This window comes from Scardinius erythrophthalmus (genome assembly GCF_964197995.2).
Source record: "Scardinius erythrophthalmus genome assembly, chromosome: 23".
Taxonomy (NCBI): domain Eukaryota; kingdom Metazoa; phylum Chordata; class Actinopteri; order Cypriniformes; family Leuciscidae; genus Scardinius; species Scardinius erythrophthalmus.
Genome location: NC_138243.1, coordinates 8,673,342 through 8,701,179, shown reverse-complemented (window position 1 = coordinate 8,701,179; position 27,838 = coordinate 8,673,342). Strand labels below are relative to the sequence as shown.

The following is a 27,838-nucleotide window of genomic DNA, read 5'->3' as shown; positions in this document are numbered from 1 at the left end:
GGAGATGCAAAGAAATTACACATGGCTGGGTGTTAGATTTTTTAGAGTCACTTATTTGCTTTAAAAAGTCTTTTAAAGTGTCAATGACGTCATACACATCGTACGACCAGAGATACTGCTTTACGGCAATCCTTCAGTCACTTTGGTGCTTTCGCGCTCTGCACTTTCTTTTCGCTCGAGGCATCGACAACACAGCTGACACAGGTAAACACACGTGCTAGAAGAGTTTTTGTTTTGTTTGTTTCTGGTCCCGCTACGGATGCCACGATGCCATGAAGCGGTATCTCTGGTCGTAATCAGTCCTTCACTGACCAATCAGAGTTCATTAGCAGAATGCTAGTGTGTTATGGGCAACAACAACTCAACCTGTAAGAAATCGAAAGGACATAAGTACTCTTTCATTCATCTTTCGACCTATAACCCATGATGAACTTGCAAAACCTACAATAAAATCTGAGATTTCTCAACGGCAATCGGGTGAAAGAGACAAATTTAGCCGTATAGCCCCATTGACTCCCATTCAGTCTGCACTCGCCCGCGATCACCTCCAGTGGAATTCTAATGGAACTGCAACCAAGATCTATACAATAGGACTTAATAGGAAGTGCCAAGGCTCTCCGTAGACGGGCTCTGATACTACACACACTCATACTATATAGAACGTACCTTTTAGCGGTTGTGAAGCATTTACTTATTCAAAGCCTACCCATGAGAGTATGCGATTTCGTACGTAGCCATCGTGAGGCTAGTGGTGCAGAAATTCACCTTTAAAATTACAACATCATTTGTAATAACTTGGCCACACTAAAAAAAAAAAAATACTAAAAAGTGTGGAGCAAAATAAAGCAATCATCAGTTATGTGAGGCCTTGGCTTTACAGACTATTCACCACTGTATTTTATAAAATAGCAGCAAAAGATAAAAGACACCAATTATTAAATTTTTAGTATCTAAATTTAGTAATAATAATCGAAATAAACATTTCTTACGTCAAGTTCATGATCCTAACTGTATACTGTTTAAACATCCGTTGATTAATGCTGATAAATATTTATCAATGCGGCTCATCCAATTAGAATTTAGAGTCGGAACTCGGAATTATTCGTTTTATAAAACATCTTATTAGCATAATGTTTAATAAGCTAATAACGTAGCCTACGGTGCATAATATTTTGTCAACAGGCAAAAAATTATTGTGTTGATTAAATAAACTACTGCATTACTTAGTGTGGCCCCAGAAAGTTTAGCAAACATTTTTACGACTTATTAATCAGTAAGGTGTTATATGAACGCCTTCCATGGGCTCTGATGAATTTATGACGCTTCTCTGGATTCGTTGAATTCACATCTCAGTTCCTGATAGCCGCATATCGTCAGTCAGTGTCCGGAACTGTAAAACAGTCTCAGCCCACTCCGCGCGCGGGCAGATTTACAGTGCACTTCAGCTGCACGAGACAAACAGCAGCAATTATCTCGCGCGACACCAAACATATACGGCACATCAGCGTCGCGAGCTCAGCTCTGAGGAGAACAAACCAGCTGAGATTTCACAGTCCATAGTAATTTGTCGCACAAAGAGAAGGAGGAATAGAGAAGACACTAACACATGGAGCTTGAGTGCATTGTGATGTAGAGCTGCGAAGGTTTTCATTGAGGACGTTTTAAAGGAACAGCGTTTTGTACGGCACTTCATTTTACGGAGCACTCTTCGATGCAGAACTAGTTATTCTGAAAACGGATTTGAAGGCGGATTTGAAAACTATTGAAAGGGACTTTTGGTCACCTCAACAAGTTTTTCTGTTCTAAATTACTATACTGTGCTCTCGGGGCTTCTACCTTTCCTTACATTCAAGGAACTGTCTATGAAAAGTCTCTCAGGATGTTGACAACTCCACCATAACGGATATGAAATAAGGAACTCTTTGATTTTGCAACGAAATCGCGTGAGATTGTTAATACGCCACATTTATTGTTTTATTCACCCCATTCGCTTCATGTTTTAAGCCGTTTTAGGACCCCAAAAGTCGAGGGGGAAAACGACGAAAGTCACTAACGCGGATCCCGTAACAGTTCAGTTTAAACTCGTTCATGAAGCTCGTGCCCGTCTCGTTGGAGCATCGTCACTTCTGCAGATGTGCTCTGGTTCAATTCTAACCATCGTGTAGGTAAGATTTCCACATTATGGGCTTTACAACACTAGTGATTTAGTTTGGCTTATTTGTCCACAATCTTGCTTTTGTTGTGAAGAAATGTAATGTGTGAACGGTAATTGTTCCTAATTCGCGTTTCATGTCAATTATTCTCGAAGGCTCATTCTCCAGTTGACATTTTCATTATTGGCACTTTTAATTAAATGAAATTAGGCCTGTTTTTCTTGATGTAGCTGCAAATGCCATTGTAGGAAGTTGTTCTCTGTCCATGGTGCTGAAGTTATGGAAAGTTGACCTGCTGAACTCTATTTAGTTCAAATCTTTTTATGTTCATACACTGAGAATATCTTACGCATCGAAAACATTACTTCTATACAATTAAAGACCTATAAAAAAACCCTGAGGAGAGGTTCAATTGCAGGTAAAACCAAATTTTAAACCACATTTTTCTACTGTTGCTTGCATCCAAAGAGACAGCCCTTGTTCAATCTACAATGCACTGTTTTGATCACGTGACCAGTAAGCCTGTCTTCTTTACTCATCTTAATGTCACTTGCAGTCGAGCAGATATGGCAATGTACACTCTTTCTGATTGGTAGATTTGATTTCCCATGACCCTTTTGAAAGGTGCAAGGAGATTTTTCCCTTATGTCAGTTGCGAGATGGGACAGGGGGATGGGCATTTCCTGCATAATAATGTTAAATAGTTTTTTCCACCCCCAGCCATGACCGTTCCTCCATCCTTTACCCTCCCCCGTCACATCTCCGCCTCTCTGTATTAATTGCAATGGCATATCTATTCCAAAGTGTCGTCTTCAAAGGAGGGTAAAAACAAGGAACAAGCCAATGTCACATATGCAGACTTCATTTTAAATGCAGCCACCACTTCTTTAAAATTATCTTAAAAACAGCTTTTCTGTGCTGTAACAGTGGATGAAGAGTTATTTCAACCTGATCTGACATGTAAACACACCTTTCAGTGGTGTAACCAAATGTAGTCAAGTTAATTAAGTCATATTTTTGACTGTCAAAGGGATATTGTTCTCATATTGTTCTAAACCTGTGTGGTTTTCTTTCTTCTGAAGGACACAAAAGAAAATATTTTGAAAAATGTTTTTGGACCCCATTGACTTTCATTGTATGGACAAAAAAAAAACAGTTCAAGCATTCCTCAACATATCTTCATGCTCGACAGAAGAAAGTAAGTCATAGGGATGGCATGAGCTTAAGTGAATGTTTTGGGGTGAAATATCCCTAAGCTGATTTTTTTTAGGCTACCTGACAATTTAAAAAAAAAAAATCTGATGATAATGTGCTTCTCAGGGACTAAAATGATTTGTATTCCGCATGCAGCAAGGATTGGGAGGGATGGAGTGAGCATATGACATATGAGTCCATGTTTTTTTGTAGCTGCTACAGTATGTACACAACCTCCAGCCTTCTTCCATCACCACGAAGAGGATAAAAGTGTTTACAGGTGTTACATAAAAACACTCTTTAGTGAGATAACACAGCGAGTGTGTTTGGTGTTATTCCTGTACGGTGGCTGAGTACAGCTACGGCCTCTTTTCCACTTTTCTTCCTGTCCTAATCTTTTTATATCTCTGCCTGTCTGCTTGGCAAGCGGCCACTCCGTATCCAGATTCATTCCACCGTTATGTGTTTCGAAAGTTGCTGTTTCACATTGAACACCCCTAGATGTGCACGGTCCCTCTATGGAGAAGATGGGTTTCCAGCTGAGAAACCTCTTCCAAACCAAAAGCTGTGAGAAATAATCCATTTTGGTATTGCTTTGGGACCTTCATTGCTTCCCAATTCAGCTTGGGGGATGTGACAGCATCAGCTTCCATCTTCTGGTAAAAACAGTCTTTGTAACGTCTAACATGTTTATATTCTGCAAGGCATCGGATGGCATGTTTTCCCTTGGTGCGGCAGGAGCGTTGTAAGCCCATGCTGGTGTCTGCGGTTGTAGGAAGTGACATGGCCTTGTGGCAGGAGACATAGCAACGTGTGGGGGTGCGTGGGGGAGGGGATGGAGGAGGAGAGCAGGACGGGTGGACAGTAAAGGACAGAAATGAAAGAGAAGCGAGGAGATGTGGCGTGAAAGGCAGCCTGCAGGATCTGGCAGAAAATCTCCAAATATCCAATCATTAAACGTCTCTCCATATATGGTCCGTTTTAAAACTGTGTACTACAAACATTTTAATATAATTCTATCTGAGGTGATGCAATAAAAAGTGGTTGTTACACTATGTAATTATAATGCACACACAGTCAGTTACCCCTCAGGTCGGAGTGGCTCGAAACGCCTGTTGTTCCAGTTAAAAAGTCCTTTAGAAATACATAGTGCTGCGAATTTGATTGAAGTGAATTTAATCATACAAAATAGGAGGGATATTTCATAAATTTAGCATGTGTGAGAATTTATTTGGATTTATGTAATGTCATTGATGTACCTTATATGAGAATCTTTTATAGTCAAACATCTGGACTATCACGTAATATAGTTATAAATAGATATTTCGATGAGAGTATAGGAAGTGCTTCTATGTTGAGAAGACTCACTCAAGGAACCCTGATGATTGGATGTGTCGGTCAGTGTATTGTCCATTCCACATTTAGCTCTTACAAAATAGAATTTGATGGTTTAAAATGAACTGGATATTGACATTTTCTTCAGGGAGTGCTGCTTACCCATGAAAAAACCTGCCGGAAGTATGCTAAAGTGCTCTGGGTGGTTGCCAGGCTGTTGCTACATGGTTGCTAATGTGTTTAGGGCTGCGTTTCTCAAAAAGCATTGCAAGATCCACCAATGTTCGCTATACGATCAACTTGGCTCATGATGCTTTTGAGAAACGCAGCCCGGGATGGTTATTCTTCTAAGTAGTTGAAATGTGATTGCTTATTGGCACTTAGCAAGCACAGCTCTATGTCTAAAATAACATTGTGGTTTATGGTTCCTGCTTCAGTTAAAAAGTAACAGCAAAACTTCAACTTTAATTTGTTTGTAATTTCCATAGGAAAAGAGAAGAATGTGAGTGTTTTTTTTTTGACAAAATGGTGGCTTAAAAGTATAGTTCACCCAAAAATGAAAATTCTGTCATCATTTGTTCCAAACCTGTATGAATTTCTTTCTTCTGCTGAACACAAAAGAAGATATTTTGAAGAATGTTGGTAATCAGACCAAATGTTGGTTGATGGACCCCATTGACTTCCATAGTATGGGGGGAAAAATAGTATGGAAGTCAATGGGGTCCAAAAATTAATTAAAAATATCTTATTTTGTGTTCAGCAGAAGAAAGAAATTCATATTAAAATGGCTTGGCAAGTATCTTCGTAAACATTTGATAATGTCTTTAGTGAACTTAAAACAGTTGAGAAAGAAATCGCACGTGTATATTGGATCTGTGCATTAGCTCTTAAAGTGACAGCAGCCTAATATTCCTGATGCTGTCTGTGTTTTTAATGTTAATCAAACATAAAAGACAAAGAGAAAATCACTCACTGCTCTAGACTTAATAACTTTTGTAACTTCAATAAAGGATTAATCTGTTTTGTGGCAGGTAAAAAATATTTATGGCTGGTAAATTTTCTTAAGTCACCGGCAGCGACCATTGGCAGATTTGGTAAAAAGTAAATTTTAGGCCCTGATTGCATTACATTGGCTTATTCTGGCCAATAACTGTCCACTTAAAAATGATGATGCTGCACACTTATAAAGCAACCAACAACATTTCATTTTGTTGTTAGGCAGGGGCAGCTAAATCTGAAATAGTTGAACACTAAAGAAATTAGCTTAAAATATTTGAATATGTAAAATATCAGCTTTATTTGAGTGACCTGACCTGACTTTGAAATTTGAAAATGAGACTATAGTTAACATCCTTTTAAGTCTTGTCATTTTGAATGACGTGTTAATTTAGGGAAAGAGTACATAAAAAATGTACATGTAACTCTAACCTACATGATAGACGTGACATTCTGACATTCATTGTTCCATGAGTAGATCTAATGCAAACCTTTATTTTTATGCCATTTAGGAAATATAATTATATAATTATACTTTTCAGCATCTAAATAATTTAACATCAAGCCTGATTTGATGAAATCGACAGTAATTATGCCTGAATACCACAGGTTACAAATGGATAACCCCAATGCAGAACACCTGCAATTTACAGCAGAAGCCATTTTAACTATTAATTTGTATGAGCTTAAATCACTGTATTGTGTGGGTGAGACTTACTCAAGCGGCATACCTGTTTGACATTTCCATGGTGACAAGATGACACTTTGAGTGCCCTTGAAGGATTTCATCTCTTTAGCTGGTATAGGGCATAATGACATGGGCGGACAGGCTAGTGGACCTATTATTTGCGGCAAAGTGTTGCTATATACAATCAGAGCTGCACTATTAAAAATCATGAAAGTCATCAAAAATCATGTTTTTCAATTATTTTCCTTGTATTCTAATTGCAATTATTAATGTTGATTAAAATAATTTAAATGAAAATTCTGCATGTCATATTCAGTCCATCCATAGAGGGTGCTGTTTAAAATGTACGCACTAATATAATTTTGCATAAAGAATAACCACCAAACGGGTTAAACTGTTCCATCCTTGTTCTCTGTTCACAGTCATGAGATGCCAAAATGTAGATATGGTCATCACAATGTCAGTCATCGCAATTTCATCAGTGACTCTCGCAGAACTATAATTTAGCAGATTCACTCCCGCATTTAAATACCAGTTCTGTCATGAAACCCTAGATGGCGCAGGCTAACTCAATCTGCTTGCAATCACATCATTCTCTATAGGGCACAGCTGATTGGTTCCTGCTGTATCAGTAACCAATGAGCTGCTCAACCTTCAAATACTTGGTCAGCATTTGCTGTAGCAGTTGCAGCGTGCTTTCAGAAACCCTCCACCTTCCCCAGCTCCACCTGTATAGATCTGCCATGGGTAATTCATGTACGCTATTGTACAACAGCAGCAGATCTATTCCGCCAAGCTCACTGAGTTCTGCACTCTCACTAAAACTCCCATTGTAATCAATGAAGCTGACTATTGCATAATAAATGCCTTATTTACATTGTGCAAACACTTGGTTAAAATGAGACGACTCCTGAACTACTTCCGACCTCAGTGAGTTCCAGTCAATCATGCGTCATGTTCACATAATGAAAGCATTTTGTGTTTTTGAGTTAATTATGGCAAAAACCAAAAGAAAGAAAAACAGCTTTGCTTTGAAAACAGCTGACCAAATCAAAAATTAAGGTTTCATTATACAGTATAAACCTAATGTCTAATGTTAAAGTTTGTTTTTTTCTCTATGCTATGCTCGTTGGAAGCAGGACTTGCCGCCATCTTGGAAGTGACGTCAAATGACGCATCTCGCTGAGGTGGGGGTTGATCGATTCGCCCCGAGTTCACAAGTCGGATGGCCCACTTCAACGGCGTTCCAGACATTATTTCCAAGTAGGAGGTGGGAAAAATCCTAATTCCGAGTCGTCCAGAAAGGAGCATCAGTCAATGAGATCACGATGAACAAGACTAGCTTTTTCTGCGCAGTGACTTATTTAAACTCCTTGGATTGGCCATAGCAATGTTATGTGCTCAGCATACAGCGCTCAACGCTACAAAACACATTAGTAGCCTATGATACAATGGGAGTAAACATAAATAAAATGCTGTTGTCAACACTTTCCACAAATTGCTTCAACCTACCCTATCATGATTATAGATAAGCAAATACATTTTAGTTGCATATGTACTATTCTGAAAATTTTGCAGACTTTGCATCATGAAAGATTATACTAATATATCAGACTGTTTGAACTAACCAGTAGGTCTATATGAAACATTAAATAAGTACACCCTGGCATTTGAGCGTGCCCGCTTCAGTTTGTTTATCTGCGGTATGCATTTCTGCATATTCTATGCAATTCAAATCCAAGCTGTCGGCAGCAATCAGTTTACTTCCTGTATGCAAGTGTTTGTGATATCAGAGATATTCTGCACATTAGGAAAAAGCTGTGTTTGTGTACTTTGGTAAGGGAATACATCTCGCTGCTGTCATATATTTGGATCAGTGAGGGTTTAACATCAGTCCTTTATAGATGGAAGTACACATGTGTTCACTGGCCCTTCATTAGTGTGGGAATGAATTATTTAATGGCATACCTGCACGCTCTATCCCTCAACACACATGGATCACTCAAATAGGCCTGTGCAGTAGCCGTGGGGTTGCCAAGGGTAACGCTTTATTTGTCACGAACCACAAATAGAAAGATTATGCAGGGTGCATATGGCACTGTTTCATATTATTCATCTTGAAGTGCTTTTACTGAGTTTGATGTGTGACTTAGAAATGAGAATAGGCTTTTTAATCTTTATAGTCGGCGTGTGAAGAAATAGTCATGGAGTTATTTTTGAATTAATGTGATATGAACAAATGATCTGCCACATTTATTCCTAAACCAAAAGAAGTGGTATTGATATGCCTGGTAACCTTTATAGTGTGTTTGTTTACTGTCAGCATTCTGCTTTTTTTGCTTGTTTGTTGATATGAATTGTTGATGTATGATGGTTTCAAAACTCGCGGCTTTATTCGCGCCATAACAAAGGACATGCTATATTACTAAGTCATTATAGGCTATTTAATTCTCTTGGCCCATATAGAATTGTCCTTCAGGCTCTGTATATTTTTTAACTTTTCAGGACAAGTGTGTTGAGCTTGTCTGAACATGATTTAATCATATATAAGGTTTCTTCTTCCTTTTATCTCTTTGAAATTAAAGAAATGTAGTTTTGACTGCAGGGTGTGCGAAACTTTCGCTAGGTTACACTATACTCTTACTTAGAGAGTTTTATTGCACTTACGGCACATTTTAAATCAGCTTTTGCCTTCTAGTTATTTACACACAGACTTGGTCAAGGTTAAAATAGTTTGTCTTCCTGTTAAGCCTGACATGACCTATAAAAAATGTAATTCATCTTTACAAAACCTTTGTTTGTGTTGTTGAGGTTTTCTTTTGTATGCAGTTCAATGAACATTTTAGTTAAGGTTTCATACAGTTTAATGAATCATTCAATTCCTGCATTGCGAAAATTATGAAACACACTCTCAATGGAAACATCACTCTCTATGGTTGTCTTTCCATGCAAAATGTCTCTCTTCGGTATGTTTAAACAATGAAGGATATTAAGGGATGTGGCGTACTGTATGAATTACAAAAGGTTCTTAAATGGTGTACTTGACATTCTCGCTATTATACATATTGCTAACATAAAATGCTAAACATACACATACTATAATGCTAACATACTTATAATATAACATTCTAACATACATTATATTCATATAAACATATTAAATATGATAACATCCATACTGATAACATGTACATACTGTAACAACATACTAACATGCATACTGTTAACATATACACATTGTAACATTAATGTTAACAAACACATACTGTAACAAAATGCTAACATACATATTGTTAACATACACACATTGTAACATGCTAATATGTATCCTGATAACACACATACTGTAACATGTTAACATACACATTCTGTGTAACAAGCTAAAACAACATGTTAACATGCATCCTGCTAACATACACATACTGTAACATGTTAACACACATTCCGTAACATGCTAATATCTATACTACTAACATACACATACTGTAAAAACATGCTTACATGCATCCTGCTAACACACACGTACTGTAACAACATGCTAACATGCATCCTGCTAACACACACATACTGTAACAACATGCTAACATGCATCCTGCTAACATACACATACTGTAACAACATGCTAACATGCATCCTGCTAACACACACATACTGTTACAACATGTTAACATGCATCCTGCTAACACACACATACTGTAGCAACATGCTAACATGCATCCTGCTATCATACACATACTTTAACAATATGATTACATGCATCCTGCTAACATAGACATGCTGCAACATGTTAACATCCATACTACTTAACATACACACTGTAACATGCTAACATGCATCCTGCTAACATACACATACATACTATAACATCATGTTAACATGCATCCTGCTAACATTAACATACGCATTCCATAACATGCTTACATCTATACTACTAACATGCACATACTGTAACATTCTAACATGAGCCCTGTTAACATAGACATACTGTAACATTATTACTGTAACATACTGTGTAATGCTAACATGCATACTGCTAACATACACATACTGTAACAACATGCATTAACATGCATAATGCAACACACAGGTTATTTAGCAAGCTTGCATACATGATGCAACACAACAAAAGTATATTGTAACAGACAGTTAATTGTAACATACAACCAAATCATATAAAAGTAATCAAGATAACCCCGTTTTTTAGGAATCCTCTGAAACAATGTTAAAATAGCTATTGAGTGAAGTTGTGGTGGTACACAGATAAACAGTAATTTCTTACTTTTACAAAATGTATAGCCTACACATATCTGAAGCAGAATCATGCAAGCATCTGCCTGTACTCAGTATTCTGGTTGCATAAATAATGTGGTCAAAAATACTTTATTTTGGATGCTGGTGTCCACATCAGACCTCTAAACTAGCCTAACCAGCATGACTACCTAGGTCAACCAGCTTCATCAGGCTGGGGTTTGTTGACTAACTTCACCAACTACGTTTTCACTGTCTCCCAGCATGACCAAGCAAGATCAGCACCAAACAGGCACTGACTAGCATAAACCAGCCTGAGCCAGAATGAAAATGTATGCAGGTGGTCTTGTCAGCAGTGTGGCACATCCATATTCAAGCCTCTTTGTGCATGCAGTCCAGATGTATTGTTCTGGAAGTGTACTTGATGCCACGTCGGGTCACAATCTTATCACATGTGCAGAAATGAACGACCTTTGTTGCAGGTTCATGTTTCCACATTCATGTCCCCTGTCAGATTGTGTTATCATGCTGTCACATGAGTGGACTTGCCTGTGTGCCCTGTCATGCGTCAGTGGAAAATGCCTTCTCATTATTCCCCATGGCACATCACAGAGAAATGTGCAAACTTCTGTGTCAAGATCTGTTAAGTCACTTTCACATGATTCACACACCAGGGCTTCAATGCACCTTTGACCTCCGCTTGAAAAGTATTGCAGATAGTGTCACAGTAAAGGGATTTTATGAAGTTGCTAGCAAGAAAGTATGATTGTAAAGAAGGAAAATATTGTCCCTGTCCCAAATGGCACACTTCATGTGCACTTGGGGTCTTGTGGACTTACAATGGGCGCCATGTGCGCATGTCCGTCAAGTCCACGAGACCATAGGGTGTACCATTTGTCATGTTCGGTTTCAGAAGGGTGCTTGCGACTTCTTCCCGACAGTCGAAGCGCCAATACTTCACGAAAGTGTGAACTCGGAGGAAGATCGCGAGGGCTTAGGGAGATATTTGGGACAGGGCCAGAGAAAGCATATTTGTTTCTGTTTTGGGTCTGTTTGGCATATGTTTTAGTTCAGTTTCCTGTGTTTCAGGACTGGTTTCTCATTGATTTGATTATCATGTGCACCTGTTATTCATTTCGTTGTTTGGTTTGTGTGTATTTAAGCTCTGTGTTTCTTTCAGTTCTTTGTCCGTTCAGTTACCGATTATTCTGTTCACGTTTTGCTTTGTGTGTTTTGTTTGTTAGTGCTCAAGTTTAATAAATCTATATATAATATAATTATTTTGCCTGTAAATTCTACCCTTAAAATGTGTTATATAAAACATAATCATGTCTATTTTTAATAATCTAGTGACTTGAAAAATATGACTTCATTTTATTGGATATGATTATTTTTTTTATTTTTTGGATCTTGATGCTTTGAACGCACACCAAAAGACATGATTATTCATATCAAGGGAATGATAAGTCTGGCGTCAGTACAAAACCAACTTCATGTTATGTAACACTAGAGTTAAAATGAAAGACTATAATACAAGAAAGATTGATGCATTATAAATATGACTGGATCTGTTTAAAGCCTTTGTAAAATGTCAGATATATTCACATTTGCACACCTGTGACAATGTGCATTTGAATTCAATATTAACTACCTATAGATACACTGTGCTAACAGCAGACACTCATGGCATGGTGCCAAAACTTGTCAGTAATGCATGAAAATGAAAATTATTGGCAGAAACAAAATGTTTTAGACCCAGCGGGCTGAAACCCAAAAGTGCTTCAAATGTCTTTTTGCTTTTGTGTGGAATAACTATCTGTGGAAGCCTGTTTTCACCTCCAAGTAATGCAAAATAAAATAGGTAATTGCGAAAAATAAATAAGAAGGATCCCTTGTGCAAAAGAAGGACTGTCATGTTTTCAGTTTGTGTTTTGATCTGTTTTTCTGTCCGGTTCATGTTTGAGTTTCGTTGTTCATCCTCTTGTCTGTTAATTAGGTCAGTTCTCTGTTATCTCTCTGTTTGTCACTATGGTTACTAATTGATTTGAGTATTCTGTTCAGGTGTGTCTTGTCTATTATCTTGTTTGCCCATGCATTTAAGCCCTCTGTTTCAGTCAGTCCCTTGTCTAGCATTATTACAGTTCTTTGTGATAGGTGGTTGTATGTTTTTTTGTTTATGTATTGAATTAAAGTCTCCTATATCTCCTTCGTCATGCGCTTGATTATTTTTAAAAACATACATATTATGGAATATACTTAAGTGCAAATTGAATATAATGTTTTCAGACACTTAACTGAATGTTATTTGCAATTAAATGAAAATGTATAATAGTTGCAATTAGTTGAGCTTTCCAACCCACTTAAGTACATCTTTGTATGTAATTTTGTCTTTGAAATTTACAGCTGAATGCACTGAAATTTACAGTCGATTGTACTTACAAGCATTAATGGTAAACAAATGCATTTAAATATAATTAAGTACATTTGTAATTTAACATTTGTAACAATGCACTTTAGTTAAAGCTCACCTTTTTTTCTTTTCTTTTTCAGACTTCCATAATCAATTCTTGTAATGTCTTATATGATGTATAAATATATTTTTTACATGAAAATCCTTCAATTGGTGTGACTTTTCAACAACATATACTAGGGATGCTAACGATTAATGAGAATAATTTCGATAAAACTTATGGACGGTCAATTAAGCAAGGTCATCGTTAGAAGGCGTAGTTTTGAGGCGGGAAAACAAGTCCAGCAGACACACAAGAAAAAAAGAAGCGAGAGCACCGTAGTTACATGTTCTAAGTGTATTAATGTCTTCAAGCCATGCAATGGATTAGGTATAGGCTAGCCGTTTATTTCGGAGCATAATTAACCAAGGGTCCAAAAAACCCACTCCAGACATGTAATTTTACTGAACATAAGAACTTATTGTGTAAACTCCACAATAAAAGTATGTAGAATAAAGAACAAGTAATAAGATCCTGGTGGATGAGTGATGATCTTCCAGAGCTGTTCCAGCTTTAGATCCTATTCTATGGCGCACAGTAAATCAAGACCTGTCAATCTGAGCGATTGATCCAATCCAAGCGCGCTCCAGCTGTAAAACAGTGTCCTCTACACATGGTCCCTGCACACTATACCCACTCACTACACCCAAGATCAGGTTTCCATTGGTTGAACTTTCAAATGACGTTGACAAACACTGCGTCATGATTGCGACGCGATTGGATCCTGGAAGTCCTATAGCTTTAGCCAAGCAGCATGTCACTCCGTGATCTACGTATTATCTTATGTTGTGTTTGGGCTCGTTCAAGACCACCTGCATTAAATAAAGATATGGGATCTACTATGGTTTACTAATGTTTCCCCACATCACAAACAAAAACATGGTGCAAAAGCATCATGTGTATACTGTTTACACATGCGTCTCCGCTGTTTTTTCATGCAAAAACTTTGTATAGTGTGGTCTCTAACTGAAAGAAATATGCTTGTTGTTTTCTGCTAGTTGAGACTTTTTCAACGATATATGATACAGGTTTATCTGTACTATGATTTTATAATAAAGCACTTCTATTATGTCAGCACACTTAAGTGATGGTCATATTCACTATATTCACTATAAAGCCAAGCTTCTAAACTTTAAAATGACACCTATTTTGCGTTGGTTAAACAAGTGGTTGTTAAATATTGTGATAACTTAGACCGCATTTACACTGCAGGTCTTAATACCCATTTCCGATTTGTTGACTATATCCAATTTATTTGACAACCAGCTTACATCTTCTTTTAAAAGTGATCCATATTCAATAACTGCATTTACACTGTACTCTTGGTGAAATAACCAAAGGTAGACATACTGACACTAAAAAGCTTAGGCTGAAAGGGAAGTAAAAATGACACGATTTGCAATGATTTAAATGAAATGTTGATCTCTCTGCACCATCTTTAAAGGTCAGCAAACCATTGGTCTCTTAACACAAAGAAAAAAGAGGAGAGTTGTACGCTTTTTCAATGCCGTATGACTCGCTTTGACGGGGATATCCAGTCTGTCAGACGCAAATGTACATATCAGATTCATATCAGATTTATTTCCACTTATGAATGAGGCCTTAAATCGATCTAAACATATCAGAATCCATGTGTTTTTGCCTGCTTACACGTTTGGGGCTCACATCCGATCTGTGCCACATCGACAGAACCATGTCACTTGAACCATGTAATGCAAATGCTGCCTTTATAACTCCCCCGATGTTAAGGTTAACAATGAATAGATTAATTGATGGTTGATTGGATCGATTATGGGAATTTATGTAAATTTACATTCCTACCATACCATATAAGTTTTAACTGTTTTTAATCAATTATTTAAAAACGTGTAGTTATGCATGTTGTTGATTAATGTCATTCTGGCTTTAAACAAAACTATTGCAAACATAGATCTTGCTTTTTTGACACTATTATGCTGTGCAGAAAACAGAAGACAGCCACCTCAAAATACTTTTAAAATAGTTTTTTTGGATGATATAAAAGCACACCCATACCTTATACATGGGACAGACTGGTGTATGTGTTTATGTTCTTTAAAGGTGCAGTAAGCGATTTCTGAGAAAAGCTGTAGAAAGTGGATCAGACCGAGCAGCACAACACACTTATAGCCAATCAGCAGTAGGGGGCGTGTCCACTCATGATTGTGGAGGAGAGAGAGCCAATTAGAAGTAGAGGGTGTGTCCACTCATGATGGGGGAGGAGAGAGAGCCAATCAGCAGTAGGGGGCGTGTCCACTCATGATGGCCTCGCATGCTGGAAATCATTATCTAGTCGCATGTATACTTCATTTAGCCAAGGCTGCAAAGACGATTCCTTGTTACAAATATGTTAGACCAGGGATGGGCAACTTCAGTCCTGGAGGGCCACTGTCCTGCAGAGTTTAGCTCCAACCCTAATCAAACACACCTGAACAAGCTAATTAGCGTTTTAGGATTATTAGAAAGCTACAGGCAGGTGAGTTTTATCAGGGTTGGAGCTAAACTCTGTAGGACATTGGCCCTCCAGGACTGAAGTTGCCCATCCCTGTGTTAGACCTATCACTTCTGCTACTAAAGATTACTTTATTCATAATATTCCTGATCAGTTTCATCTCATCAGCATCCCAGATAGCTTAGAAGAACTCAATATTGTGACAGAAACTTTTGACTCTCTTTTCCAACACTTTAGACACAGTTGCTCCGTTGCGCTTAAAGAAGATTAAAGAAAATAGTCCAACGCCGTGGTACAACGAGCACACTCGGGCCCTTAAGAGAGCAGCCAGAAAAATGGAGCGCAACTAGAAGAAAACAAAACTAGAGGTATTTCGCATTTCATGGAAAGAGAGCTCGATTGCATACAGAGAGTCCTTAAAAACTGCTAGATCTGCTTATTTTTCAACCATATTAGAAGAAAATAAACAAAACCCCATTTGAAACAGCTAAACTAACCAAAAATAAAGCTTCAACCCCAGAAGTTTCCAAGCAACACAGCAGTAATGACTTTATGAACTTCTTCACTTATAAGATTGATAATATCAGGGAGAAAATTATAACTATGCAATCGTCTACTACTACTATCGTCTACTCACATCAGGCAGTGCATTGCAGTCTCCCTGAGGGAAAATTTTATTAATTCATTGCTATAAGAGAGGAAGAATTGACTAAACTCGTTAAATCATCTAAATCGACAACATGTATGTTAGACCCTATACCGACTAAGAGACTATTGAAAGAGATGCTTCCAGAGGTCATAGATCCTCTTCTTAATATCATTAATTCATCTTTGTCATTAGGATACGTACCAAAAACTTTTAAGCTGGCTATGATTAAACTTGATCCTACAGAATTAGTCAATTACTGGCCGATCTCGAATCTACCTTTTCTGTCAAAGATACTAGAAAAGGCAGTATCCTCACAACTGTGTTCCATTTTAGAAAGAAATGATATCTGCGAGGATTTCCAGTCAGGATTTAGACCGTACCATAGTACCAAGACAGCTCTCGTTAGAGTCACAAATGATTTGCTCTTATCATCCGATCGTGATTGTATCTCTCTATTAGTGTTACTCGATCTTAGTGCTCAATGTTCAATGTTAGGCTGCATAGATTATGTCAGCCGGAACCAGGAACACTTCCCATAAATCCTGATGTACTCGTTACATCATAAGAAGAATGGCGTCTACGCTAATATTAGTCTCTCTATTTATCCCGAGGTTAGCTGCAGTCTGCCGAATCCAGGCCGTATCCAGATCTGATGAAGGACCTGCGCCTGGACACGATGACAATGCAGTCCTGAAGTGTCAACTAGTCTCTACCCTGTGAAGGCCTCCCTTCCTTCCCTTTACCTCTGTACAGATAAAGCTGTATTATACATTTTTAAGGCCAGACAAGTAATTTGTTGAGGTTAATTTGTAAAGAAAGACTACACGCCTGCGCACATATATATTCAAACGCGCATACCTATAGACTAAACACGTAATACGCATGTGCGCGCTGTCAGCATTTTCACAGGTTTGCGTTTTTAGAGCTTGCGCAGAGATTACTCATGATCTTTGCAACGGAAGTGAATCAATCAAAACTAACTTTAGCTGAACAATGGTTTATACATACATGAGTAACATTGGTTTTGCTATGTTTCACAGAACCAAGATACTGTATGCTGTTGTTGTAATGTTAGCTATAGTAACAGGACAGTTTTGAGTGTCATTGTGGGTCTGGAGCTGCTGTGCTGCTGGCGACTAACCAACTCTTGCTTGGATATACTCTTGTGAACTGTATGTTCATATTTTTATTCTTCCTTGTTGTTTGTTCGTCATCTTGGCTTTATTTTTCACAAAGCATTATTTTGCTGTGATAAAGAAACATCCACTCTTGCATTGCGTGTTCGTGCATTTTGGGGGCGGAGCAATGAAGGGAGGGGTGTTTTTGTTTGGATTGATTTCAAATACCAACAGTGTTTCTCAGAAATCACTTACTGCACCTTTAATTATCAGCCAAAATATATTTAAAACTGCATGCAAATATGCAATACATTTTAAAGCAGATGTTTTGATTATGTCATAGATTTTTCAATCATGTTTAAGTTTTTGACTGTGCACAGTCTTCAGTGAGATTGATGTGGTTGTGTTTAATCAGAGTGCCTGATATGTTAAAGTTGCGGATTCTTCATTTTGGCCCTTTTCTCTTTCTTTTAATAAAATGGTGTTCTAAGTTCAAATTGCTTGAACTTTGACTAGTACGTTGCAAGGATGATTTCTGTGTGGTCGGCTGTGTATATTAGTGTTCTTCTGAGTGTGTGTTTGCACACATGCTGTAATTAAAGCTACATGTGATGAATGTGTTGTGATGTGGCAACATATTCTTCATACCGTGATCTAATTTAGCTGTCCCCATGGGAGGTTTGTGAGGCAGACTGCACCACACTAATGGATGTTTGCCTTCATTGAATTACAGTGACGTGTGCACATGAACAATGTGCGTAAATGCTGTGTTTTATATAGGCTACCTGCTTGACATTTCTTTTCAATTGACCCTTTTTAATCACTGAGTCCCAGTAGCACTGATCTTTATTGGTCAAAGGCCATAAACAAGTCACTCAATAGGGGGTCAATGACAAATAAAAGTGTCTACAAAAAAAAAATAAAAAATCTTTTAGGCATCTAGTTGATTTAAAAAATATATATATTAGCACAATAAGTTTCGACACAAGTGTACACATCTTGATCATTATTTTCCAAAAAGTTATATATTTATAGTTATATTTATGCAGAGGTCTACTGAGTTACCCATGTCAGGTGCAGGAGGGTTGGTAAGTTTATTGACTACAGAAAACAGTGTTTTAGGTTGAGAGGATTCGTTACTAATAAGAGTTGAGTAGTAACTAGAGCATGCAGTATTTAAAGCAAATTTGTATAACTGAATATAATTATGGTCTTTGTAAGCAGTAAGATGCACAGTAAAACCGTTTTTCCTGGAAAGGCGTTCAAGGTGATGACCAGCAGTTTTCAGATTGCTGGGGTAAACCAGGGAGAAGTGTGTGTGTAGAAGGCACAAATCTACTTTTAAGAGGGGCGTGTAAATCAAGAGCTGTGGATATAGAGGTATTATATTTGACAAAGATCTAGTGTGTTCAGGGATGTCAGAGAGATGTGTGTGTACAGATTCAGAAAACAGTAATGGATTAACAGAATTGAGGTTACGGTAGGCTATGGCAGATTTCACCCTAAGAGGAAGAGGCATTTCACAGTTCGATGAAGAGGTGATCAGACAGTCCAATCTGAGAACCAAGCACGGAAATATTACAATATTACTTGCAAATCAAGTCCACACTGGACTTCATGAGAGTCCATGGTCCTCTTTATGACATCATTTTCAGTTTTATGTTTTTTCTGCATGTTTCTGCACATGACTAACGCTTTTCACATATTAATATTAAGCAGTTGAGCAAATGATAATGAAAATGTATGCAAAACTACTACTCAAACTAATGATTTCCTTTTAAAGAATTCTTTTTTCTAATGAAGATTTTTTTCTTCATTATGTTGTCAGTTGTATCACCCTCGCCAACCCCCAAAAAACTAAATTAATTTTAATTCAGAAATTAAAAACGTCATAGAAAAGGTATATTCAAATCATTGTTCAGTATGTATGAATTGCATTGTTAATTAATTGATTCTTGAATCAGGACACAAAAAAGAAGAGCGTCCTGTCTTTGACCCAGGGGTTGTCAGACTGATTTCTAGCTTCTCCTGAAGCCTAAAATAAAAAAATCTGCTCTGACGCATTATTGATGTTCTCTTCTAGCTGCCTTTTCTCACAATCAAATGAAAACCAACAGTCCTGTTTCATTTCCAACCCAGATCGATTGATTGCATTCAGCCACTAGACGAATCAGATTACTAAGGACTAATTTGATTTTTGTGAGCAGGTACGAACTACTCGAGGACAGCTCAGCTGATTGGTCAGGACAGATGCTTCTCAAAATTAAAACACAAAAAGCCTAGAAGCCGAAAGAAAGTCAAATTTTCTTAATCAAGGCAGTCGAAGAGGAGACCTCTATGTGTCTTCTCATCCCATCAGGACACTATCATTAGAGAAGAGTACATAACTCCCCTCAGTATTCAGGACATAATGTTTCCGTTCTGTTCTTTTCTTAATTGTCTTGGAGCTAAATTCAACTAGGAGTTTGATGGAGGTCCATGTCAGTGCCCAGTGGAGGGAAGATAGATGAAGCTCATTACAGTTGCCATTGCCATTACACAAGATTACTTTGCTTTTGTCACTTCACACCTGAATTACACGCTATTACAGCTAGTCTTATTTAAACGTAACGAATGTTAGAGTTATCGTATACAGCATTTTTACTTTTAGTTTTATTTTTTCAAGTACATTTCACACATGACATTAAGTAAAGTTTACTGAACTAAGTTAAGTCAAATTAACAAAGTGAATAGGTACATAAAAACTTCAACAACAGAAATTATTTAAAATTTCTAATATAACTAAACATTACAGAGACCATATAATGATATTTTAAAAGTGCTTATTATGTTTATTGGATGTAATAGGATTGTATTGGGAAAATTTAAATTTGTCATAATTTACTCAGACTCATGTCATTCCAAACCCATAAGACTTTGGCTCATCTTTGAATAACAAATGAAGATACTTTGAATGAAATCCATTGGACAGTCCAAACAACTACCACTTTAATACATCAAAAAGTTTATAAAGAGATTGGAAAACTAATCCATATGAATTGAGCAGTTTAGTCCAAATTTTCTGAAAAAAACATGATCACTTTATGTGATGAACAGATTGAACTTTTATTCACATATAAACATTGATCTGCAAACATAAACAGAAGCTCAAGCGTACTTGCTCCTCATTGGTTCTTGCTGAAGCTCAAACGTGATGCGTAACACGAGGATGAACCTCATTGGTTCTTGCTGAAGCTCAAACGTGATGCGTAACACGAGAATGAACCTCATTGGTTCTTGCTGAAGCTCAAGCGTGATGCGTAACACGAGAATGAACCTCATTGGCTCTTGCTGAAGCTCAAGCGTGATGCGTAACACGAGAATGAACCTCATTGGCTCTTGCTGAAGCTCAAACGTGATGCGTAACACGAGAATGAACCTCATTGGCTCTTGCTGAAGCTCAAGCGTGATGCGTAACACGAGAATGAACCTCATTGGTTCTTGCTGAAGCTCAAGCGTGATGCGTAACACGAGAATGAACCTCATTGGCTCTTGCTGAAGCTCAAACGTGATGCGTAACACGAGAATGAACCTCATTGGCTCTTGCTGAAGCTCAAACGTGCTGCGTAACACGAGAATGAACCTCATTGGCTCTTGCTGAAGCTCAAACGTGATGCGTAACACGAGAATGAACCTCATTGGTTCTTGCTGAAGCTCAAACGTGATGCGTAACACGAGAATGAACCTCATTGGCTCTTGCTGAAGCTCAAACGTGATGCGTAACACGAGAATGAACCTCATTGGCTCTTGCTGAAGCTCAAACGTGATGCGTAACACGAGAATGAACCTCATTGGTTCTTGCTGAAGCTCAAACGTGATGCGTAACATGAGAATGAACCTCATTGGCTCTTGCTGAAGCTCAAATGTGATGCGTAACACGAGAATGAACCTCATTGGCTCTTGCTGAAGCTCAAATGTGATGCGTAACACGAGAATGAACCTCATTGGCTCTTGCTGAAGCTCAAACGTGCTGAGTAACACGAGGATGAACCTCATTGGTTCTTGCAAGTCAAGCAAGATTGTTTACCACAACTGACGTGTGCGTTGATGAATGTTTATATGTGAATAAAAGCCTAAATTCAATATTTTCATCATATAAAGTGATTGTGTATCTTCATTCTTCATTCTTCATTCTTCATTCTCTATGGATTAATTTTATGATTTCTATAAACTTTTTGAAGCGTCAAAGTGGTAGTTGCGTAGGTTGTCAATGGAGGGACAGAAACCTCTTAGATTTGACTTAAAATATCTTTGTGTTTCTACATTAGGGGTGAGTGATGACATTTTTTTAATTTTTGGATGAACTAATCCTTTAACATGCTTTAATGTTCTAAAAACACATGTAAGTGTTTTTCACATACTGTACATTATTGCAACTATTCCCAGTCTGTCTGAAACGCGCTGATTTCTACAAAGGTCTGGCCTTTCATTATAGTCAGTAAACCAATCCTTTCCATCCATTTTATCTTAACATGTGAAGGCATACATGTTATTTCGCATGCTTCAGGGAGACAAACTGCTCAATTCTCAAAGGACAGTGACATTTGACCAAGGCTTTTGGGGTCAGTTGACCTTGTCCATTGAGCAGTCCATCTCCTCCAGCTGCTGCTCCTTCTCTTTCATGTCTAAAGGAGTGTTGGCTTGACCTGGGGTCCAGTCAGAGATAATTTCACACAAGGACTGGCCAACATTGATGCTTATTATTCTGGCACCCAAAAAAAAAACTCCACTTAGAAAGGGTCCATCCAGACTGACATGGGAAATTTTTATGTGATTTTTACGGGCCAATCTGAAATGAATATCATAACAATGGACCTTTATGCATGTGTAACCAAATATAAATGTTAAAAACCCATTTATACTGTGTGAAAGAAAGAAAAAATTAAATAGTTTTAATAGTATAATTTTATAATTGCCTTTTAACTGTGGAAATGCATCATCAAGGTCTGTGAAAAGGGTCCATGGGAAGGTGTTGTCAATACATTTTATAACCGGCTAGTGAAAGTAGATCTGCAGCTCATCGGGGCCCCCTGCTGGTGTGGGGCTCTGGGCAAATGTCTGTCTGGTGTACGGCTCATGTGAACGCCTGTACAATCTGCAGTGGTTTTGAAAGCAATCCAGACTAACTTGCAGAAGTGAACCGCTATTAAATACGTATATAATTTGCTTATTAAAGTATAGTGATGGGTGTTTTAAAAGGAATTGTATTTTCAATTTCAAATGGTGTGTGAGGGCATCAGCGTCTTTGTGCTATGATCAGCCCCTTCTGCTTGGTGGTAGTGTAATATTTAGGCATCTAGGCTGCTAAAACCGACATTACAGATTTTGCTCTTGCATCTTGTTCTATTCCTTTGAACAATACATTTAACCTGAAGTTCTACTGTAGAATGTGCAAAATGATGACTTTAAGATCACTTTAAAATACCATCACTTTATCTTTGTTTATTGACATTCTATATTGACTGTTGCCCTTTTTATCAGTCTTCTTGGTCCAAGGGTATCTCTCCATCATTTCCTGTTCTTTTGACTTTCATTATCGCTCCTAGGGTGACTGTGGTCTCTCTTTTCCTCCCATTTGTTCTGCCCATTCACATTCATCCCTGTGCGGTGATGATTCTGGCATTCAAAACATTGATGCAGGGGAACATTTCTCACACTGAAATGTCCATAAAATTCACCCGACACATTTGATTGAAGCTGATGGAGTTCAGTCGCACACACAGTGGCTGTATGGAGGGTTACCGTAGATCGTAGGCAAGTTTTTTACAGGCATTTGTCGGTAACCTAATTCTGATTACCTTTTCTCTCTTTGTTTTTGTGTTTTTAGGGTGTTGATGGAGAGCCTTTCGAATGACAGCCGGGACAGTGGTAATCACAGGTGGAATTCTAGCTACAGTAATCTTACTGTGCATTATCGCTGTACTGTGTTACTGTAGGCTGCAGGTGAGACTCTCTCTTGCTGCCATTTTGCTTCTGTGTCTGTTTTTCTCAGTCTGTCTTGTAGGTATAATCCTGTGTTTTAGTACCTTCTCTTCCTTTAGGAATTAGTGACATGGTCTTCTTTTTCTATAGTTCTTGTTAGATCTCATCCTGTTTTCTGTAAAGAATGTGTCTGCTTTTCACAAACACTAACGTCACATCAGAATTGAAAAGTCAGGGAGCATTATGTTTTTCAGTTACATTGTTTTTGTCATTTGAATTGACACTGAAACAGTTTGCAGTAAAATTGACCAAGTTATATATTCAGAAATAACCTCATAGTGGGAAACAGTGACCAATTTATGTATATATGAAATGCAGATGGAACTTTGTGCAAGTTTTTTTCACTCTTTGTAATGCAATTCAGTTGCAAGAAGTAACTACAGTTTAAAGGTTTGGTGTCAGTAAGATTTTTTTTTAAATAAACCTAAACTTTTATTCAGCAAGGACACATAAGGTGATATTTGTAATGTTACAAAAGATTTCTATATTTAAAAAAAATGCTGTTATTTTGAACTTTCTATTGTAAAATGGTTTACAGTTTTCACAAAAATATTGAACAGAACAACAGATTTCAACATTTATAATAATAATAAATGTTTGTTGAGCAGAAAATCATCATATTAGAATGATTTCTGAAGGATCATGTGACTGAAGACTGGAGTAACTTTCCAAAACTTGAGAAGTACTACATTTCCAAAAGGGCAGAAAACAATTGCATTTTTGACCCACTTAAATAAGACTTAGGGTGTATTCACACCAGGAAAGTCCGATAGTTCACTTGCTTTGGTCCGGACCAAATAGAATGTTGATTTTTTTTGTTTGGTACGGTTCGCTTTTACACTGTTCTTTTTGCAAGTGAACCAAAATGTGTAAACAAAACCACACGTGTGCTAAGGTCGTTCATTCATTGGACAGGAATTCTCAAGCAGGGAAAAGCAGGAAGTGCACAAACAGGCTCAGCATGGAGATATTTCGTTATGTAATATTTGTTATTTTACTGATTTGGTGTTATTCTCTACAAACGCAATATGAAGAAACTATATGGTAGCCTATAGATAAAAGCCCGCCCGCACTGACTTGGGTCTTAACATGCGCTTCGTGAGGCACGGCACACACACGCAAGGTCTCTCGCTCCCTCTCTCTGCCGTGGGCGCGCTCTTGCTCGCTCGCTTTAGACAGCATTATGCCAAAATGTCCGTTTTGTTAAGTATCCTCATAAGAGCAGTCAAATAAAAAGACGCAGTTTTCTGCAGTTGGGTCGGTTCATGTTCACACCGTAAACGAACCGTACCAGAGTTCGTTTGGAACCGTACCGAGACCACCTCTTCAGCTGGGTCTCGGTTCGATTGTTTGGTCCGCACCCGAGTTCGATTGCTGTATTCACACCTGCCCAAAAGGTCCGCACCAAGGGGGGAAACGAACTAGAGTTCGATTCAATCGAACCAAACGAGGCAGGTGTGAATATACCCTTAAACTAATTAAAGTAATTTTATAATTCTGTTGTTTTTGGTTAAAGTCTACTGCTGAATGACATATGACAAGCATTTATGGTAAACTAAAATATACTTTTTACCCATAAAATGAAAGTCAATTGGGTCCTAAACAATTTAAATTTAAAATGGATTTTTGGGTGAACTTTGCCTTTAATTCTTTTAAATTTTACATATATACTGTTAAATGTTACTGTTATAAGTTATTTTATAGAATTAACCCTTAAACGCATACCTCAGGTCATTATCGACCTGGGACGTCATTCACTCATTGATTTTTTAAAAATAGACATCAACTTTAGCATTCCTCAATCTATTCATGATGAACAATATAACAACAAAAAAAAAAACTGTTTTCTTATTAATTTTTGTAAAAATTGTATAGGGTCACACTAGTGACCTGAGGTATGTAATAGTGTAAGTTTATTTTTTTCTGCACAACAATAATTAAATCTTTGATGACTGAATAAGTGCAATTCACCTTTATTCCACAAGGCAATTTCTAATACACAATAATGAAAGTGATGTTTCACTCATATTTACTGCAGGCATAAAACAAAAGAATAGGAAGTATCATCAGCAAAACTTGAAATGGCTCAGCGATTTACTGCAGAGCAAGAACTGTTACAATCAAATATAAGTATCACTGTCACTTGATGGTGGATCTAGTGAAGAAGCTGTTAGCGATTAAATACATTGATTTTGAAAATGTTGAAAATTATAGTTTTGAGAATATGTTTGAGATTGTGAATATGAGTCAGATGCTGAATGTACTGGGAAATGAGCTCTGGCAAGGACAGCGATGATGGTATAAAACATTTGCTCAAATTGAACCCTTCTAATCTCAAAAGGTAACAAATTATGCTTTATTTTATTCTTTTGTCATTGTTATTTAGATATCAATGGGGTTTAATCTATTGCGGCAGTTAGAGATCCATCCATGTTAGATGTAGATCCGGGTTGCTAAAGACCCATATATGTAATAATGATTAGTGAAATATTCATGCATTAAAGAGTGAAAATGCGAAGCTGACTCTCTCTCTCCTTGCACCCCTCTAGTACTATTGCTGTAAGAAGGAGGAGTCGGAGTCAGAGGAGGAGGAGCCTGACTTCGCCGTCACGTCTCGTCTGCCGCCGGTGCATTCAAATCACAACATCCTGGCGGCCACTGTCCCCACGGCAACCACCCCCAATGGGCCCGCCCTCTTCACGCCCCCGCCGGCACGAAAACTGACACGCTCGCAGACGTACTGTCCGTCCTGTACGCATTACGACCTGCCATTTTACCTGCAGCAGCCAGACGGCCTGCGAAATGGTGGCGAACGCATTAGCTATCGCAGCGTGCTTCAGCAGGATTTGGGGATGCCCACCCCGCTGCCCACTTCTCTGCCCGCCCCGCTGCCCACCCAGCTGCCGATGCCGCTACCCAACTACCACAAACTAAACCTCAGCCGCTCGGTCACCATGAGGGAGATGTTCACGCGAAGCTGCAGCATTAGCACCGACGTGTAGCCTGCCATCCGAACGGTTTATGCTAGATGCTAACGGCTAACTGCGTCAACACAGGCAACAGACTCAATTCTCATTGAAAAACATAATTCAGCATTCAAGCTCTTGCACTTGCCTGCATAAAAACAATGTCCTCTGGAAAACTCCCAGAGTGCCGAGCTTTCAGGAAGACAGCCCAGTGTGTTTGTGCGTAACTGGGAACTATAAAGGCGGAAATGGGGTGAGAGCAGAGATTCGGAGCCCCTCTCCCTCCCTCACCCCCTCTGCTTCACTCCTGAATCCCTTTTTTTTCTGTTTTCAGTAATTGAAAAGAAGATTCAGAAAATAAAGACACAATGGGACACTTTTCAATATACAGTCTGAATTGAAACTTTTGTATTGTTCATTCATGTAGCTCGAGACGTTTTAGCTGGATATTCACTGATATAGCCGCGGACTTCGTTTTAACAAACCAACACATACAGGACAACTTACAAAGAGCCCTAAGCGGCTGCAATAACACTGCTAGATCAAAATGTGACATCGGCAAACAACATGATGTAGGCGTTTGATTTTGAGGTAACGTATGGGATGAGAGGCATTATTTTTTACTGACAAAAGTTACTGAGTTACCGTGCGTGATTCTAGGTATTAATAGATGTTTTCACGATTACAAACTTTCTTCTGTTTTGGATGTTTAAATTATTTGTTCTTCTTTATTCACATTTCTCCTATCTGAAAAGGTTTAGATTTTTGTTTTACCTGCATTGACATGTTATGATTTTCACTGAATTTGTTTTTTTTTTTTTTTACAAATCTGGATGTGAGACGGATACAAAGGCTGATTTGATTTCATGGGCTACAGTTGCTCTTTCTAAACGCTGCTTGTTGGACTATGAAGAGAACATCTTCAGCCAGAAGGGTTTTCTCTCCCTCTCTCTCTCTCTCTCTACTGTTCATGCTTACAGAGGCGTCAATTAGCCTATTTCCTGCGTAGTTGATGTGAAAACAAGTGGGGCGTTGCACCGACTTTCTTTTTTTTTATAATTACGGTGATTATCAAGAATATTTGTTCTGTTTCTAGTTTTGAAAGTGATCTTCTTCTCTCTCTGGGTGTGTAGCCGCACACTACAGCCCTGCAGGTGACATTGACTTTTGTGATGATCACCATGTGCTTGTGTTGTGATTTCAATTCTCTCTCCTAGCTCTTCTTTCACTCACTGGGTCCCTTTTCAATCTCACGCTGTCTCTCTCTCATACGCGCACACATACACGTTTCAGTGCCTGTTAATACCAACTGTATTATTATTATTATTATCATTATTTCTGAATTGTTTTTGCATCACTACTTTATCACAGTATTTTTGTTTCAGAAATAGGTCAATAATATTGTTTCTTGTTCTAAAGTGATGCCGAAATGTTCCTGTAATTGATAATACAATTAAGAATACTGTGGACAATAAATTGGTTGAAAACTT

General features: G+C 38.0%; 1 protein-coding gene across 1 annotated transcript; it reads left to right on the top strand.

The window, feature by feature from the left end:
* The first annotated feature begins 1,433 nt into the window (after window positions 1-1,433).
* Window positions 1,434-27,838, top strand: LOC308683301 (protein FAM163B-like). Its single transcript, XM_081353719.1, has 3 exons — window positions 1,434-2,165; window positions 23,228-23,343; window positions 25,932-27,838. Exons 2-3 carry the CDS (start codon window positions 23,251-23,253, stop codon window positions 26,382-26,384), a joined length of 546 nt encoding a protein of 181 aa, XP_081209845.1. The 5' UTR covers window positions 1,434-2,165; window positions 23,228-23,250; the 3' UTR covers window positions 26,385-27,838.